Raw genomic sequence first — 20,366 nt, 5'->3', positions numbered from 1 at the left:
ATTTTCAGTTGCTCCAATATCCAGCATTATTGTAGGCATAAACACCAGAAATCACTATCCCTACTCCTTACCTCCAACAGAAAGTAGCTCCCTCCCTGGACTCCACACTCATGGCAATGACCCCACTATTCTCTCTCACACATGATAAAAACCGTAGTATTTTTTGATGTTTCCTTCTCTTTTCCTGATGTTCAGAATACATTGTGGTCCTAAATCCAGAAAATCCCACTTCTACACTTCTGTGCTCCAAATTCCTGTTGACACTACAGTGATTTGGGTTTTCCCCATTTCCTGCAGATAGCTCTCAAGTCTCTCTTCGCTGATTTTTCCTACAGCTTTCCTGCTGTTAATCATTCTACACATGCTTTACTGAAGGCAAGGCCTTTAGTGAGTTCATTCTGGCTATCAAACTGGGCAGGTTCAGTCCTCATCTCCCTTCTCATTGATGCCTCCTACTCACTTATCAATGACACAAACTCCCGGGTTTGAGACAAAGAGCTTTCTTTGTTCCTGAAACATTTCCTCCATTGTGTACCTTATAACTACAAAGTCTGCCCCATCACCACCCTGTCTCCAAAATTATAGCAGCTGTTAAAATGGCAATACAAGACCCACCAAAATTAGGACTTACTCCTCATTAGGAGGAGGCTACTGGGCATTCTAAAATAAAAGGACCATAAGGGCAATCAAACAGAAGAGGGGAAAAGAAAATAAAGAAAAAGATCCTAAATACCATCTGGAGAATGGAAGTATCCAGGGTCACAGACTCAAACTTATGCTTGCTCAATGCTATTCATGCCCATCACCATTGTGATTTTCATTACATCTCATCTTCAGCAATGGTAACTGGCCATGCACCATGTATCAATAGATATTCATGACAACTCAACCAGGTTGATGCTAACCACATTTTAGACACAATGAAGATATGGGGAAAATGTCATCCAAGATCAGATTCATGGCCATTCTGACACACAGATCTTTAGTTAGCAAGAAGCCAAACACAAATATACATAATTTTGTTCCTTTGGCTACTTACAAATTGGGATAATATTTAAACCATCAATAGGAAAAGGCCCTAAAAGACAAATTCCAACTACAAAATCAAAGCTTCTTGGGTGTTTATTGATACTAAAACTGATGCCTGTAACATTGTTTTCCTCTGGTTATAAAGACAAGCAGTTACTATGAGAAGCCATAATATCCAGCAAATAAACAATGTGTTTAAATGTAAAAATAAGTATGTTTTAACTGATGTCAAAGCCTTTTATCCTTATGTTATGGAAAGATATGAATGGGCGTACATCTTCTGCCCAGATTTTGTTCTAAAGTTCACATCAGCAAATAAGGCAAAACTAATTAGTAACAAAATACTTGAAATTACCGAAACCCCTGAAGAATCTCTTGAACTGCTTTTAAAGCACAGTATAACACTGTACCTACTCTCAGAAAGTACCCTGCACAGAGAGACCACCACATCACTCCGCGTGCTGTCTGAGACACTAGCTGATGCTGGAGAGCAGCTCAGAGTCACAGCAACAGACTCACACTCAGATTCTCCTGGCCTCTCTAAGAGGTGCATGAAAACGGCCTGCACCTGAGGACCGGGTGATCATTGGGCACTCTGCTCTTGTGTGTTTTCAAGCTGGTCAGCCCAAAGTTTCTATCTGGAATATGCTCAGAAACAGACTTCTACACGTATCACTCTCAGTGTGAACCACAGATACCTACAATTTTAGGCCCAAATCATCTAACAGCTCCACTGTTGTGAAAGAACGAGCTCTCTTACCGTCCTCTACGGATGCTTCACTGCTGTACCCATCGTACTCTGCAGACAAAGGGCTGTACTTTTGCCTTGTTTCCCAGGCATAGTTCTTTTGTCTGGAGTCCACCAATGGCCACCTGGAAGTGTGAGTTCTGGATAAGGCCTCGTGGTATTTACCCAGAGCTTCATCTTCACTTTCAGAGGATGAACCAGGCTCATCTCTGTCCATGTAGGAATTATCTATTTGGATAACAGTGAAATTATAATTTTAATATGCTTACATATGGCAAATTTATTTAAAACACACACAAACACAAGCACAAATGAAAATGTGTGTGTTTGTGTGGGCATATACACAGGGTGAAACTAACTAGAACAATTCTTAAAATTACTGAAATTCTTGATAATCCCTTAAACCAAATTTAAAGTATATTGTAACATTAATATGTATGTATATGTATGTATATAATGACACAAAATTTCAGCGTTAGAAATTATTTTTATGTAAGAATACCAATTGTTAGAATTTTATGTGTTTATAATATGTGTATATTCTAATTATATAAATAATAAGCTAAGTCACAGGGGTTTGTAACCTTTTTAGGTACAAAGGAAATTATAGTTGCCACACTGCACAATTTTGTAAAGGATCTGTTATATCTGTTATATATTAAATTGGAAGCATTGTCAGTGTTTATGGACTAGAGAAAAACAATGTCATAAGACAAATTTCTGGGTTTTATTTGGCCTATATTTCCATAACTAGCAATGCTTCATGCTAACAGGAAGCAGAGAAATGGGCAGACACAGACACACTGGGAGAGCAACTGGAATAAGTTTTCTACAGAGCAAACTCACAAAACGAATCCAACATCAAACTCTGTGTGGTCTTTGAACATTACATTTCTAGAAACTTGCAAGGTCATTTCTAATTAAGTGATCACAGATACATGTTTGTGAAGCATGTTGATAGCCAAAAAAAAAAAAAAACCCAAAATATATAACCAACATGCCCATCAGTAAGCCTTGGTTAGACAAGTGATGACGCATCCTACCAACATACATACTAGGATTATGCAGCCCTCAGCATGTGTGGGTAAACTTATGTTTCACAAGGGAAGAATACAAGGTGCAATTTTATTTTCATTTAATAAATATTATACTTACTTCAACATGCGGTATATACATTGATATACACCAAACATAACACTACCAGTGAAAAGTTAAATTACTAGTAAAATTTTACTTAATCATACCTAAATTTTAAGAGTTATAATGTTTAAATTCTCTAGGGACAGTAGAGCAGTTAAGAGTTCACGTCTCATGATGTCTGAACAGTGATAGCTAACCCTCCTCAGTTGGTCAGCCACACTTACAGTATGTAGAGAAGACATTCCAACTTCACCACCATCATCATCACTGGCTAGACAGTGCTATGGCAACTAGCCAAAAAGAGTGTGAAACACCAGATTGAGGCCTAAAGGCAGAAGAACGCCGTGAGTCCCTCATGGATGTGCCCTCATGTGGTCCCTTCGCAGGCAAACTTCCTCTATTCCAGAATGCCTTAACACAAAAATCAGAGAGACTTTTCTTTCTTTCTTATGCATGAATCTCCCATGTGAGAGTCTACTACACTGGGTCTAGGAATATGGCAATTCAACTAAATGAAAGGTTAACCTATGGGCCAAAACACCTGCAATTTGTTCATAGGACTAGTAATGTCAGTATTTGACTCTCCCTTGGGATATTTGAGAGTCTTTGGCTTCTTGAGATGCCAGAGTGCTCCTCAATAAAAACAAGGCAAAACAAACAGAAAATTCTGTAGTGCTACTACAACTGTATTTATTCCTGGTAGCCATCCTATTGTCATTTTCTAAATAATCTGTTACTTTATTTCTTCATAAGTAATGAGACTGCCAGAACTAAACAAGGCCACCAAAGCCCAATGAATCACACAGCTGCTATGAGAATGGACTCTACAATGAATGTATCTTTACAAGTTCTATTTGTTTTTAACTAGCCCATCAATCTAGCCTCAGCTTCTCCTGTGCCAGTAAAAACCTACTCTTCAATATACGGCAGACCCCTCTTACAGGTGAATCACATAGCAGAACTGCAAAGTCTTCCATTATTTTCATGGCTACTCAGGTTTTGATATCTTGACAGAATCTAAATTTATAGAAAAACTACAGGTATATATTTTATAAAAAAAAACAAAAGTCAGTGTTTGGAGGGCATTCTCATCCAATCAACAATAAAGAAACGATAGAGGTGTATTAGAAGCAATTATCAGAAGTATGCACTGCAAAGATGCTTTGAAAACTGTCACAAATATTGTAGCTGAACATTGTAAATACTCAGAATCTTAATTCTATACAAAGAACTGGTGAATAAAAATGTATTGCTCATGTACAGTCATTATGAACTCGAGAAGTCTCATGAAAGTTATAAGGTAAAGTAAAATGAATAAATACATATCCACAAGCATGTTACTTAACAATATAAGAGCTATTGTTCCAAGAAACATATAAAATGTTTTACATAGAATGCCATTCGAGTAGATCTGAAAAGCAATGTTATATAACCAACTCAAGACTTAGTCATAAAACAAAATTTTAAATATATGAGTATCACACCAAATAAGTTCTATTTAATTTCTAGAATTAAAATAAATTGTAATTAAAATCAGAAAACAGGTGTGGTGGTTCACACCCAATCTCAGTAAGTGAAGGCTCAGGTAGGAGTATCTCAGGCTTGAGGCCAGCCTGGGTTATATAGTGAGTTTCACGCCAACTGGAGCTGCAAAGTGAAACTCTGCTCATAAGAACACAAAAAAGAAAAAGAAACATCAGAACTGCTGGAAATTGCTCAGATATTTCAGGGATCACAGGCAATACCCGGTGGTATAAAATTAAATTTATTATCTAAAAATAACTGAAAAACTCCTAAATGTCTCTCAAAATATCTCCAAATAAGAAGATCAAATAAATAAACTAAATTAGATAAGACATGGAAAGAAAAGTTGAGAAATTTAAATGTTTTTCTAGTTTTAAAACATCAAGAGAAAATTTAATCACGCAAGCCAACATTAGGAGACCTCACCTTTTTCTGGTAATATCTTAGAATATTTGCCAACTTTATTCTTTGCTGTTCCTCTCTTAGCAGAATTAGCTTCATTTTTCTTTGTTTTTATGTCTCCTTTCACTTTGTAGTACTTCGTTGGATTTATTTTTTCTTTGATTTTCCCGGGAAATTTAATATTACAATTTGTTGATGGAACTGAACCCGTGTATTCCTTCACAATGGATTTCTGTGCCCTGTGTCTGCTGTTTCTCCTGTTATCTTCTGGAGAACTTTTGTTTCCTGAATATTCATTCTCTTTGAATCCATCATGTGTATTATGTTTTTTGGTTTTTGTTAAATGATGAGGATGCTCCAAATCAGTGAGGTGTTTGTTTTTAGAGAAGCTCCCCGATGTCTCTTGCTCTGCTCCCACAGGTACATGCTGCAGTCTGGCTTTGGCCACGCTCTTCTGCTCAGACACGGCGCCTTGTCCACGGGTGTTCAGATGCCTGTCCACTGCTAGAGAACTTACCTCCTCTAAACCATTCTGACCCTTCCTGGAGCCTCCTTCTCCAGCTGTCTCACATCTGCCAGGACCTTTCAGTTCATGACAAGTGGGTGCAGCCCCCATTTTCTGCTTGACAGCTGGTGTCCCATCATTCACGAAGCCTTGCAAAGCAGACCCACCAGCACCTCCAGCTTCTTTGTATTCTGGGGGTGTCCACTCTCCGTCGTGAATATAAAATTCCTGTTCGTGCATTTCCTGTTCTTGCTTTTGTGGAGCTGAAGTGTCACAATAGGTCATTTGCTTTGCTTTGTGCTCTCTATCAGACTGTGTTTTTGGACAAGCAGTGTTTTTGGAAGTATCCCCCAATACTGCACTTTTGGCTTTAGAAGACCCTGCAGCCTCTTCTGCCACGCAGCTCTCCCCCTCTGGGCAAAAGCCATGCATCATACTTGCTACCTGCCCAGCGACTGAGTCAGTTAGCGCATAGCTGACTTCCCCAACCGCGGTGCTCAAATCTTCTACAGCACTACTGATTGTGTCTACCAGGGAGGACACTGAAGGTAGATTCTGCTGAAGACTTTTGAAAAATGCCATTTTTTCAGTTCCTTGTTCCTAAAAGGTTCAATAATGGAATTTTCTCTTCTCAAAATATCAACTACTTTGGAATGTGAATTTAACATTTATGTAAATGTTGCTATCCTTAGAATGATAGGAGTATTTCACACTGTGTCTTTTAATCTTTCTGTAAATGCAATATGCATTGGAAGAAATACGTTGAAGTAAAGACTCCTCCGGAAAAAATAAAAATCAAATCACTTGGTTTAAGTGTAATGACATCTTTTCCCACTCCATAGCTATCAAAACAGCAGGAAGACATTATTTTTCCCTCAAATACTATTGGGTATTTAGTCTATACCTGAAAGAAGAAGTATAAAAAGGATTTTTATTATGTACTTTATTTACTAAGAGTCAGCATAAGGGAATAACCCTATTAACAGACTATCAATATTTCAAATTAAGAACTATATTAGAGGAAAATATATAAACAGTTTTGCAATAAAAACAGGGAGAGCAGGTGAGAGCATCTGCTGGATGGCATTTCCAAGACACTGTGATAGATACATTTAATCTTACTTGATGTGTGGTAGCTTTATAAGGAGAATGCCATTTTACTCTAGCAAGCAAAAGAAAAATAACAGGCTATCTCTAACATCCCAAAGTCACACGACTTGTACAGTAACATTAAAGGGTTGTTTAACATTTTCATTCCCCCCCTGCTTGCAAGTGCAAACAGGGGGTTCCCACTGATGAGAGACAGACCTAATAGAGAAGCAGACACCAGAATCAAGTTGATTACTATTGTGCCAGGCCTAGTGGACCTATACGAAATGTATATGGCAATGTCACTATTCTCTACAATTTTTTCTTTTGGTCTGAAAAAGTCTTTTAAGAAGCTTTAAGATGTTACTTATATTCACAAACAGTAACATTATTGCTGGTATTTTTTTTAAATTCATAGAGGGTGAAAATGTAGCTCACCAACAGAGTACATACATACATAACATATGTAAAGGCCTGGGCTCAATTCCCAGCAAAAAAATTTTTTTACTCAAAACAAAAAGAAAAGTAAGTTGGTAACAGATAATTTAATTTTCTCAGTTTAGTATCTAATATGGTACATACTGATAAATGTAACTTATACCAACAAAAGATCTTTGGAATTTGAAGGCATAAAAGAAAGTCCAGGGAAGCTGAACCAGAGAATTTCAGAAAGCTGTTAGAGGTTTGGTGGGGAGGGAGGGAGGAAGGGAAGGAGGGAAAGAGAGCAGGAGAGAGAGACAGGCAGACAGACAGACAGACAGAGAGAGAGAGAGAGAGAGAGAGAGAGAGAGAGAGAGAGAGAGAGAGAGAGAGAGAGAGAGAGAGAGAGAGAGAGAGAGAGTTTTAAATAGTTCATCTAAATAGTTCACTCTACAAAAATGAGTGGCACATACAGGGATGGAGTGGACTATGAGAAACACAAACCAAGTCAGAACCATATAAAACACCAGAGTTTCTAACACAGACATCAAAATATAATTTTAACACATCTTTATAAATGAGGGGTTGACACCATTTAAGTTATCAGAAGAGAAAGCATTCTCAGCATCTGTATAGGAAAGCCTGGCTCTTCTGCTCTCATTCTCAAAACTCTCAACATTAACACACAGTTTAGTCTTCCTCAACTTCCTCCACTACCATTAACATCAGCCCATATTTGAAACAACAAATGAAAAGCTCTTGTAATGTCTTTGAAAGCTTCTCTAAAGTGGGCAATACAGTATTATAGTTCTCAAGTTTCCTAGGACCTAGGAACACTAGCTCACAATCCCTGTGTGGTTATGGGACAGATCACGGTGTGGAAAAATGCCTCCTCAAGCAGCAGCATCCCTCAGCCAAGAATGAAAAGACAGGTAAGACAAAGGGTCAGGACATCAGGACCCTGATAAGGGGTCTGGGAGAGCTCTCCTGAGAGCCATGTGCACACCGGACCTGGCATTTTTTTCTTAAAGCATGACCTACTCACAGTATAAGCTCAAAACCATACCTCATAAATGAAAAGTAAAAACATTACTTTGCAACAATAGACAACCACCTTTATATAGTAGCTTAACAATCTGGAGGCAACAGGAGACCTGAACATAATTATTTAATGGATATTTCATTCTTACAAAGTAAAGGCTCCAATGTTAAGTTTAGCAGGTGCCAAAGTCAGCCTTCTCACAGAACCTATTAGAACAAGGGACAGCACAGAAAAGAAGTGGAGATGTGATACTTACATATTTTATCTTGTGAATTCTTCCGTGTGTTGTATCCTGAACCAAGATCTGGAAACCCTCCAACATTTTCAAAACAGAACTTCTTATTAATATAGAGAAAAAGGAGCAGCATCAAGACAATAAACACCCCAACCGCTGACAAAAATCCAACTGCCTCTGGAGAGACTAGAGAAAAGAAAGTCACAGCCATCAGCATCTGTTTTGTCTAAGCTGCTAACAAGAAGGAAATTCCCAATATACTCTAGATAGATTGCTAATTCCAATTACTTTTAAAGTGTCATAATTGAAAATAGTCTTAAGAAAACCTACAAAATTTAAAAATAACTTTTCAATTTATTTATTCAACAGCATTCATTCAAAAATTTTCAAAATGTTTCTAAATAAGTATATTGAAAGAATTTTGAAAGAAAAAAGTCTAAAACATAGTAATTAACAAATGAAGTGTTATAAAAATTTTAGCACTGCATTAGAATATATTTTTACATATACAAATTATTAAATTCATGACAGCATGTACTATTATAATCTCTCAAAGCTTTGCTAGACCTTTTATTAAACACTGATTCCCTAATCTGGCATTTACATTCCAGCCTCTCCTTCCAACACACACTTCAGTCAAATGGGTCTAGTCTGCTGTCCCATGATGAACATACAGTTTTGGGTCTGGCTTGTCCTTTCCCTCTTTCCTGGAATAACCATCCCATCTCTCATATAATTCCACTCATACATAATTCCTGAAATATCTACCATACACCATGCACTGTTCTATACGTAGCTCCCGTTTTCTGCACACTTATGATGGAGGCAGTTAGAACCCAGCATCATACAGACTATGACTAGACAAGAACAGGATCTCCACTCAGGAACACCAAGATCCATCACTGAAGGGTCAAATGTGCTTCTTTGGAAACTGTGGCATCTTATAAACTAACAGGACTTAGACAACAGAAGCAGCATGGGATTTTGTTATGATGAGATGCCATACTAAACAGAGTATATATCAAGAGAATATACATCCCCACCCGGGAGACTGTCTTTCACATTTCTATTGCCCGGCACAGCACCAGCCATCGGCAGTTACACAGCGCCATGTTTTTGCGTGCCTAGCATCTTACAAGTATGAGCAGATTGTCCTTAAATCTCAAGCATCCCCTGTGAAGTATGACCTACTTCCCTTCCACTGCTCAAGTAGGATCTACCATGTGATTTCCCCCAAGATTCTTTAAGCAGAGCTCATTTGTTTAAAATGAGGTCACTAACAGGTGAGTGATTAGTGCTTTTATCTGTTAGCTTTTCATTATTCATGAAAGCAAGGCATACCATAAGTAGAACAGAGTATGACATTACAGTCCACCCAAAGCTGGGTCAGGAGTGGCGTTGCAAAGGAGGGGCAATGAAAATGAGGGGCTTGCAGCAGCAAGTACATACAGTATATACCTTGTGACTAACTCAGTTTTCACAAAGATCCACTGACCATCACCATCATAAACTGATCTGTGGAGACGAAGCACGTGCCGAGCCAGAACCCGAAGCTGCTAGAAGCTATTTCTACCAGTGCTCACACTGCCTCTCCTGTCTTCTCAACTCCTCTGCGGTCCTTCCTATCTCCAGCCCCAACTTACTCCTTTTATCATCCTCCTTCCATTCTGTGAAATGCGACCTCGTGGGAAATTCAAGTCTAAACAAGTAAGCATATGAAAAGCAGTGAGCTCCATCGCAGACACAGGAATATAAACTGCTGGGGTGGACAGAAGAAGCCCTTGTAAGAGTCAGAGAAGAAAAAGATGCACTAGAGTGTAGGTGAAAAGACTAAGAAAGGCGAAATGAAAATGGCAGATGGACTAGCGCGGCCACGAATATAACATTCCAAAGCCACTGAAGAGTAACCGCCATGGCTGTTGTATTTACCTCTCTGTCCTCAAGTACCTCACAGCACAGGTGGTTGATAGTAACTGTGTTTGAGAATGGATAAATGAGTGAACAGACGGATGAATAATTGAGAGACTATGTGCTTTGGAAAGATCAAAAGTACATTATGAGAATCCAAAGTAAAGAAGAAAGCAAGCTTCACTTCAAAGAGTCTTGAATATCACCCTACAGATTTTGAACTTGGAGAGCAACAGGGTTATAACAGGCATGTCTTTAAAAAATTACACTGCTTTAAATGAAGAAAAATGGAATAAGACTAGGAACTGAATAGTTTCAAGATTATGATAAGCTCTTAATGAAGCAGTAGCTGTGGTGGCAGAGAAAAGGGGTGAATTCTAATTTTTGTTTGAAGAACATAAGTAATGACACAATCAACAAAATATGGAAAATGAGGATAATTCTAATTCCAAACTGAATGATCAGGTAGCAGTAGTGCCATTAGCCAAAATGAAGAAGATGAGAGGAAAGGCATTGGTTTAACAGCATGGGGGAAGGAGGCATGTAGGAGGATCCCTGGGCCTTGCTAGTTGCTCCACCCAGCCAAATCAGGGAGTCCCAGGTTTAGTATAGACCCTGCTCAAAGAACAAAGTAGGCAACCTGGAGCATGAATGACACTATAGTCAGACCTCTGGCCATCCACATATATGTACACACACACACACACACACACACCTGTTTTTTTAACGCCTGTTATCTCCTAAGGAAAACATTCAAAATCTCTATTTAAAATACACAGTCAACAACTCACACATGCTGATATTATATATTTGAAGAAATAAATTTACTGACTATAGTCAATGAATAAAAATTCACAAATGCACTGTTTCCCATAATTCAAACTTTCCATTTTTAATGTGCCAAACAATAAGCCAAAGATACATTTTGGACAATGCCAGCAACTACTCAACATGTTTTAGCAGGGACTGTCTCACTATTACAGTCTCCTGTAGTGCCCAGTAAACACATTTGACAGGTATCACTATTGAGACCCCAAACGATCTTAAGTGTTTGAGTCTTAATATTGTCACTCAGTAACAGACCTGGATTTGAGTTTGGTCAGGCACTGAGAATCAAGAATCCAAACTCTTAACCCAGCAATGTCCAACCTCTGAGTCATGACCCCTTTGGGAACTGGATGACTTTCTCACAGGGGTTTCGAAAGACCACGAGAAAACACAGATATTTAAATTACAATTCATAACAGCAGCAAAATCACAGTTATGAAGTAGTAATGAAAATAACTTTATGGTTGAGGGTCACCACAACATGAGGAGCTGTATTTTAAAAGGGTTGTAACATTAGGAAGGTTAGAACCACTGTTAATCTGAAATCTCTTTGCTTGACATTTACTAGGCATGGTGGAAATCACTTTCACTCAAAAATAATCAGAAAATTTTAAATGATAATTAAGAACATAACAGTTATTTTAGTCTCAGATTAGATAGCTGAAGCACAGGGCTTGCCAATGCCATAATATCCATGAAGTGGCAGAACCTGGATTTGAACCTGGACATTCTGACTTGGATCCCTTATCTTAAGCACCAGATGGTAGTGCTTCCTAGATGCCAATTTGCATATAAAAGTGGGGGAAAGCTATAGCCCTAGACCATATATATATGTTTTTATAAAGGTCAAAAATAGCAAAGAAGCTCAGCTTTTTCAAAATGAACGTGTAAATTACAAAGCCAAAATCAAGATACATTTTTAAATATTTTAAAATTAACTTTAGAACTATGCTTCTCAAAAGTATATGTTTATATCATGTACCACACTTTTATTAATAAAATAAGTAAGAATTGATGGCATAAGATAGTCTACCAAAGCAGAATATTATTACCATGGTACTTCAACAGAGGTCACAACTAAACTCACTGAGCTATATGATCCTAGAAATTTCTAAAACCCTTAATGCAAAGTAAATATTACAATGTACAATGATTCTGAATGAGGAAAACCCAGAGAACTGACTCTACCCAAGTTGACAATACTTACACTAAACTCCTGTGGACAATTTATCATTGTAGAAACATTCATACACATAGAAAAGGTGATCTTTAAATAGACGCCACCTTTACCAGTTTTTAAGTTGCAGAAATAGTGGTAAAAAGTCAAGCTAATTTCTAGAGATAAGCTGGCCACTCAAAAAGATAAAGGCAAATCCATTTTTACTTAAAAATATTTAATTTCTGTCCTACACTCTACCACAAATGGACATTTTCTAGGTAGTTTCTGAGAAAAAAAACTAAAATGGACATAAAAAGTGTGAGAAAACTAGCTGCTATACAAATGTTTCCAATTTTTCCTTAATTGTCACCACCATCATTCTCTGCTGTAAATAAAACTTGTTTATACCAAAGCAACAAATTCTAACTTTACAGACACATTTTACAAGATTATTCTGCATACTCATTATATTTGCAATGCAAAATTAGACAAATAGTAACCATGGTCTATAATTCCTAAATAAATTAAGAACAGGAGAGGGAAGAACACAACTTACAGCCTACATGACAGGGCATGGATGTGAGCTGTCCACTGAGCATGAAACCCGAGCTCAACTCCGCACCACTGTGTGTGCACACTTTAATAATTGATTTCACAGATGCCATTCTATCTCCTGACCAAAATGTCAACTGGAGAAGAAGACAACTTGCATTTAAAAATAGCTGTTTCCTAAAACTTTTACTATATTTTGATCACTTCTTCCTAATTTGGGTATAAAATAGACAATTATTAGAATATCATGAAATAATTTAGGGCTCGAGAAGATTACTCTAATGTGTTCAAATTACCTTTGTAACATCTCAATTACAAAAATAACACGTCCCTTGAAATGCCTGTATTATGATATAAATGATGCCAGACTGGAAAGGTGACAGATACGTTAAGTCTACCAAATGAATATAACATGTAGGCAACAAAATCTGGACTTTATTTTAAAAAAACTGTAAGCACTAAAAAGAACATTATTACGTAATCCATTGCAAACAACTAAGGACAAGAGAGGTCCAGAGGACATCCCTGGGAGCTCTAAAACCTCAGGGAAAACAATGCCCTCTGCCATAACAGCTACCTGGATAGTGGGTCATCAGGAGCCACTTAATATATTTCACATGTCAAACTATCAGAAGACTGAGCCATAGTTCCTACAAGCACAGTGAAATAAATTGAAATTTCAATTCAACAAACTACTCAATTTAGTCTTTAAAATTTTATAACAACAAAATACTCAAATTAATCTTGGAGAAAAAAAAAAAACAGAAACCCAAACATTAATTATGGCCAGGCACCTAAGATTTAGATTTAATATTATACATTACACTAATAACAACATATGTAAACAAAACAATTAATATACAAACTCTGGCCAACAGTCTTTGGAAGAAACTTTTCTCCAAGGATAGTCAAAACTGATGTCAGTCAAATTTATACTACAAAGACCTTCCTTCCTAACAATCTCTCTCCAGGAATGTGCATTTCTCTTAGGAACAAATTAGGGCTAACTGCACTAACTGTCGAGTGATACATGATCTAAAGGACATCATAGGCACCGGCTAAGGCCTCACCTCTCTTTTTCTGCTGCAGTTGGCTCAGTGTTTACAATTAGATCTCCACAGCTGATCCTCTGAAATAGGGTTTTGAAAATTCAACACAAACTGCAGGAGAATCTTCTTCTCAGAGCCAATTCCTGACATCGCTCCATTTCAGATAGGCTTATTTCAGGGTTTAGTTCAAAACCATCAAATCATGGTAAACAGTGGGAAGTTTCTCTCAAGTCTCTTAGAGAAATGCCATCTTCTTAAAAGTGAATGCTGTGCCAGAGCTCTCTTCCTCATGTGGTCAAAGCACCTCTGCCTATCCTGAAAGTGCATTTTCCACAAATTCATGTGTTTTGAAGACAGACAGTTGTCTACTTTTCTGTTGCTGAGATAAGACACCATAACCAAGGTTTCCTATGGGCTTTCGGTTTCAGAGAGTAAGTCCATAACCATCACTGCAGTAGGCAGACAGGCATGGCACTGGAACAATAGCTGAGAGCTTACATCTTACCCACAAGTAGGAGGGAAGTAAGGAGAGAGGAAGGAAGAGAAGAAGAGGGGGGGAGGGAGTGGGAGAGAGTTGCTAACTGGGAATAATGAGGGCTCTTGAATCCTCAAAATTTACCCCCAGTGACACACCCCCTCCAACAAAGCCACACATCTTAATTCTTCCCAAACATCTCCACCAACTGAGGACCTATGGGGCCATTCTCATTCAAGACACACCTGACATTACACCATGCTTTCTAACCTGGTGAGCGGGTCCACTTTAGTTTGCCATGACATGACACAGGCTCAGCATTCCACAGTGCTTCCTCTTAATGCAGCAAATTAAATGTAAACATTGCTTCATTGTATTCCCAGGGCACATGGGATAGAAACTGTGGTGCTCAGTTTGCGAAATATCTTTATCCCCTTTTCCACTGGTGTAATATCTGTACCAGTTACACTAAAACCAAAAATATTTAATTTTAAAGAAATACTACTCAAACTTTTTCAAAAGAGATGTAATCTTCCAATTCAGAAGCAGACAGTTGCCCAGCAAGCGCTGACAAGCATATGAGAGGAATGGTCAGTGCAAAGCCTGTGCCCTGGTCCTAGAGGCTATAAATAAGCCACTAAAGCACTAAGAGGCTTACCAGAGCAGTGCTGCACATTCAGAACAGCCTGCAACCAAAACAACATTAACTACATGCCTAAAGAGAAAAGACAAGCAAATGCCTCAGTGGAGCTGAGAGAGAAAGAATCTGACAGATCTCATTAGAATCCAGTATAACTGTGATTTAGAAAAATGTTACATAATTTAACTAGCGTCGAGGAAGCTTTTCAGTATTTTTAGTTCAAATAAAATGGGGGTGAGAGTACAGTTCAGTGATGAAGCACATGTCTAGTATGCACAAGGCCCTGAGTTGGATCCCTGACATCAAAATTAATTAAGAAACTACTGAATTTGAAATCTAAGACTTGTAAGATGTTAACTTTGATGTTATGAGCAAGTACCTTCCTGCTACCATGGAGATAGGTGTTTTCTGTGGATTTGAACCTCTGAGAAGTGCTAACTGTATACTAATTTATTCAAAACATCCACAGCAATAGAAAACTGCAGACAGTGAATTTGTTCCTGAACAAAGATTTAATAAAGAAGGACTGGATAACTAATCCTGACTACTTGGAAGAAATAAATGCTAAACTATGACGGATATAGAATCTAAAAATATGAAGACCCTAGAATAAGAAAGAGTAAGAGAGCAAAGAAAGTGCAAAACTCTTTGCAATAAAGAAGTGATAGCGGCCCCCACCCTCCCACCAGCACCAGCGCACCTCACAGCTCCCTCCTCCTCTCTCATGCCAGCACAATGGCATGGCGGCTGGCCGCAGCAGAGCAGCAACAGTTCTGCCTGGGAGACCTGCTCATCCCCAACAATGTGCTCTGGAAACAGGCAGAAGAAACCTATGAGAATATCCCAGGCCAGTCCAAGATCACATTCCTCCTACAAGCCACCAGAAATACAACAGCTGCTGAGGAGGCTAGACAAATGGCTGCTGTTCTCCTAAGACGTTGTTTGCCCTCTGCATTCAGTGAAGTCTATCCAATTCTTCTATCAGATGTCTAGACTGCCATCAAGAGTGAGCGGCTAATGATTATTCATATGGAAACACAATCTAGCATGAGGAAAAAATTGTGATATTGCTGCAGAATTAGCCAGGAATTTAATAGTTGGGGACAGCAACAACCATGTTCTAAAGGTTTGAAGTTCCTCTTTGATTCAGTCAGCTCACAGAAAATGGGACTCCAGGAAGCTGCTCTTCACATATTTTGGAACTTTCCTGAAACTTCTGGGAACCAACAACAGTACTATTTGGACATCATCAAACAGATGTTAGTTCAGTGTATGTAAGATCAAGAACATCCTTTGATCCGGACACTGTCTGCCAGAGCCACAGCTGCCTTCATACTTGCCAATGAGCATAGCGTCGCTCTGTTTAAGCACTTTGCAGACTTGCTATCTGGATTCTTACAGGCTGTCAGTGACTCATGATACGAGAATGATGATTCAGTATTAAAGTCTCTTGTTGAGATTGCAGATACTGATCCAAGGTATTTGCGCCCTCACTTTGAAGCAACTCTACAGCTAAGTCTAAAGTTTTGTGGAGACACTGACCTCAATAATATGCAGCATCAATTTGCCCTCGAAGTGACTGTGACACTGTCTGAGACTGCAACTGCTGTGTTAAGAAAGCATACCAATGTCATTGCACAGACTATTCCTCAGATGCTGGCAACGATGGCTGATCTAGAAGAAGATGAGGACTGGGCAAATGCTGATGAGCTGGGAGATGATGACTTTGGCAGCAATGCAGTTGCTGGTGAGAATACACTGGGCCATGTGGCCTGTGAACTAGGTGGAAAGCTTGTTCTGTCAATGATCAAGGAACACATTATGCAAATGATTCAAAATCCTGACTGGAAGTACCAGCATGCAGGATTAATGGCCACCAGTAGATAGAAGGAATTCTAAATGAGATTGTAAATTCTGTCTTGCTTTTCCTCAAGGATCCTCACCCAAGAGTTCACTATGCAGCCTGCAATGCTGTGGGTCATATGGCTACAGATTGTGCTCCTGGTTTTCAAAAGAAATTCATGAGAAGGTGACTGCTGCTTTGCTTCAAATCATGGAAGACTAAGGCAACCAGAGGGTATAGGCCCATGCAGTGGCTCCTCCCATTAACTTCAGTGAAGACTGTCACAAGTCACTGCTCATTCCAGACTTGGATAACTTGGTGAAGCACCTGCATTCCACTATGATCCTCAAACTTCAGGAGCTGATTCAGAAAGGCACCAGCAGTACCTTCCCATAGTTATGGGGTCACTGATGAAAGACTGCTTCAATTAAGCCTGAAGTAGTCCTTCTCGACACCCAGGACATAGAGATTATGAGTGATGATGACGGTTGGGGATTTGTGAACCTCGGAGATCAGCAAAGTTTTGGTATTAAAACTGCAGGACTAGAAGAAAAATCAACTGCTTGCCAGATGTTGGTTTGCTATGCTAAGGAACTAAAGGAAGGTTTTGTGGAATACACTGAACAGGTTGTCAAACTGATGGTGCCTCTGCTGAAATTTTATTTCCATGATGTGGTCCGAGTGGCAGCAGCAGAGTCCATGCCTGTTCTGCTGGAGTGTGTGGGAGTCCAGGGTCCTGAGTGTCTCACACAGATGTGGCACCTTATATGTGATGCTCTTATCAAGGCTATTAGCACAGAGCCTGATTCATATGTCCTCTCAGAAATAATGCGCTCTTTTGCAAAGTGCATTTGCAGCAAGTTAAAAGACAAGCTGAAGACTATGATGAACGGGTTGAGGAGTCACTACATGATGAGGGTGAAAATAATGTTTACACTCTGACTAAAGTGGCAGATATTTTACACAGTTTTCAGTAGCTACAAAGAAAAGGTGATGCCATGGTTTGAGCAGCTACTTCCATTAATTGTCAACTTGATTTGTCCACACAGACCATGGCCAGACAGACAATGGGGATTGTGTATCTTTGATGACATCATAGAACACTGTAGTCCATCCTCATTTAAGTATGCAGAATATTTCTTAAGGCCAATGCTCCAGTATGTGTGTGACAACAGCCCAGAAGTCAGGCAAGCTGCGGCATATGGCCTTGGCATCATGGCACAATACAGTGGAGATAACTACCGCCCTTTCTGTACCGAAGTCCTCCCACTGCTTGTAAGAGTTATTCAGTGTGCAGATTCTAAGACCAAAGAAAATGTCAATGCTTCAGAGATCTGCATCTCCGCAGCGGGGAAAATCATGAAGTTCAACCCTGACTGTGTAAATGTTGAAGAAGTCTTACCACACTGGTTGTCTTGGCTTCTACTACATGAAGATAAAGAAGCTGTCCAGACCTTCAGTTATCTGTGCAACCTGATTGAAAGTAATCACCCAATTTTTCTTGGCCCAGACAATACCAATCTACCCAAAATACTCAGTATAATCGTGGAAGGAGAAATGCATGAGGCCATTAAACATGAAGACCCCTGTGCCAAATGCCTGGCCAATGTAATTCGCCCAGTACAGACGTCTGAAGGCTTGTGGATCGAATGCATAACACAGCTCAGTCCAGAGTAGCAGGAAGTCATACAAGAGCTCCTGAACTAACCTGATGAATGGCCTTAATACCACCTGCTAGAAAACTAAATCCAAATAAACATTTACCCTTTTGTTTAGATTTATTGTTTTGTTTTTGAGCAAGAGAGCAGTAGTGTTGTGTGTAGGCCATTCTTCCAGAGCCGCGTGCAGGAAAAGCAGCCTGTGTGCAGAGTGGACTGCGTGGATCTCATCTGACCACGGAGGAGGTCCCTGTAAGCCCCATGGTAGCACTGCAGAGTATTTTTCTATTGCTGTGTCCTACTGTGTGAAGGGAAAGAGGAAATGATTGCTTTTTCTCTGTAGACCTACAGAAACATAAGGAACTTGGCCTTCAGATCAGTTTAATCCAAAATAGAAGTGTGTTAAACAGACTGGAAGACAACCTAGTGTTCATTCTATGAATTGGAGTGAGAGTCTGTGTATGTGGGGTAGAAAGAAGCCTTTGCCCAGCCAACCAGCCAAAAGCAAGTGATGGCAGACCAGCATGGGCTGTCACTTGTCACTGTTGGTTCCTTCCCCCAAAGGCATATACAGTGACTCAGTGTGGTCCCACTTCCAGCCCTTGAATGTGAGGTGTCATTGGCATGTCTGCAGTAGTCTCATCCACTCCTCCATAAACAGCACTGAATACAAAGAGGCTCGTGTAAGACTTGAGTACTGTCTGTCTGTGGTTCCTTTCATGTTTTAATATAAGAGTGATCTGATATTTTTTAAGGTGAATGTTTTACCTCCACATTTTCTCTCTGCAGTGCAGCCTTGAAAGTGTGTCTTACCTTTACTGTCTTTGCGTTAATTTAAGCTCAGTTAGGACGTGACTATTCTGTTCACAACTGATATTCTTAAGGTTTGCAATGATTGTTCTGATTAGATCACAAAAGACTTTGGCTTATTTTTTCATTGCAGATTGTAATTTCTTTAGAGTTACACACAGCATTTGAATTTTTACTTTTGCAAGTATTATGGCTAAAATTATTTACTGAAAATTTCAGTAAAATGTGTAAAAATTTTTTCTTTATGTATTAATCTCAGAACAGTAACTGACTAAACTGTTGTTTCTTTAGTTTTCTAAGGGATCTTCAAAGATTTCTGTTGAAACCTCAGTGTTAACATTTTCATAGTTTGTACTAAATTTAACTGTGATACCAAAATGAGTTTTATGAATAAATCAGAATTTAAAATTAAACATTTCTTTAAAAAAAGTAATAGTAACTCCCCAAGAGGGACAAGTAAATAAAGAGTGGGAAGTGGAAAGACAGAGCAGAGGACATTAGTGTGAAAGCCCTTCAGAAACCTGAGCAGGACAGCGTGATGGAGGAAGGAGGTTCTTTCCAGAGCTCACTCTCCAGGCTCCCTTACATACCAGCTGCTGAGTGCACACTGTGTCCCGCACCGGTCTTTAAATGCTTTCTTCATGTGTTTCATTAGTACTTCTGTCACTGGCATTTTATCACAATCATCTAAGAAAACATATGTCATCTATTCTTCAAATATATAAAAAAGGCAGCTATTCATGCAATACCTTAGTAAATGACCTTCCCACAGAGTCATGCTGATTCCGATAAATGAAATATCAACTGTGAGATGTTACATGGGTGCTTTTTTAAAAAAAAAAAAGCATGTTTAGGGAGCATTGGAGAAATGACTTAGCAGTTAAGAACATTGACTGTTCTTGTAGAGGTCTTAAGTTTAATTCCCAGCACCCAAATGGTAGCTCGCAGCCATCTGTAACTCCAGTTTTAAGGGATCCAACAGCCTCTTCTCTCCTCCTCAGGCACCAAACACACACACAGGCAAAACAGCCAGCCAGACATAAAACAAAAAGCATGGCAGCTGTGTGAGAAAATAATCAGTACAGGTTATAAACCACTACCTTCCAACTACACATAAAAGATGTGCCTTCAAAGACAATCTTTCTGTCTCATAAAGATAACTAACAGTTATCTAAACAAGAACACATATACTATGTCTAACTATCTTAACTAAAGCTTATAATGTCCTCAAACTTTCATTTCCTCAGTTAACTTGGAGGTGGGAACTAGGTTGGAAATGAAGACCTGGAAGCTCAGCATAGTACCAGGCC

The 20,366-nt window shown here is 39.0% G+C and overlaps 1 protein-coding gene and 1 pseudogene across 7 annotated transcripts in view; one reads left to right on the top strand and one right to left on the bottom strand.

Annotated features, from left to right (window-relative positions):
• The window catches only part of Syt14 (synaptotagmin 14), a 114,608-nt gene that overhangs the window by 61,441 nt on the left and 32,801 nt on the right, over nucleotides 1–20,366 (bottom strand). For 3 of the 7 annotated variants that reach the window (XM_040738065.1, XM_040738066.1, XM_040738068.1), the window contains exons 1-3: nucleotides 8,156–8,262; nucleotides 4,868–6,252; nucleotides 1,790–2,005 (exon numbers count right to left, since the gene is read on the bottom strand). In XM_040738065.1, the coding sequence (XP_040593999.1) occupies nucleotides 1,790–2,005; nucleotides 4,868–5,930 (1,279 nt within the window). In that variant the 5' untranslated portion in view covers nucleotides 5,931–6,252; nucleotides 8,156–8,262. Of the gene's footprint in view, nucleotides 1–1,789; nucleotides 2,006–4,867; nucleotides 6,253–8,155; nucleotides 8,321–20,366 lie in introns of those variants that run through there. The other 4 variants (XM_040738072.1, XM_040738069.1, XM_040738070.1 and 1 more) reach the window with 2 other exon arrangements.
• On the top strand, nucleotides 15,466–18,295 carry LOC101836479 (annotated as a pseudogene).

The sequence above is a fragment of the Mesocricetus auratus genome, unplaced genomic scaffold, assembly GCF_017639785.1.
Source record: "Mesocricetus auratus isolate SY011 unplaced genomic scaffold, BCM_Maur_2.0 Super-Scaffold_100676, whole genome shotgun sequence".
Classification (NCBI taxonomy): Eukaryota; Metazoa; Chordata; class Mammalia; order Rodentia; family Cricetidae; genus Mesocricetus; species Mesocricetus auratus.
The sequence above is the reverse complement of the archived record's forward strand: the minus strand, read 5'-3'. Positions and strand labels throughout refer to the sequence as shown.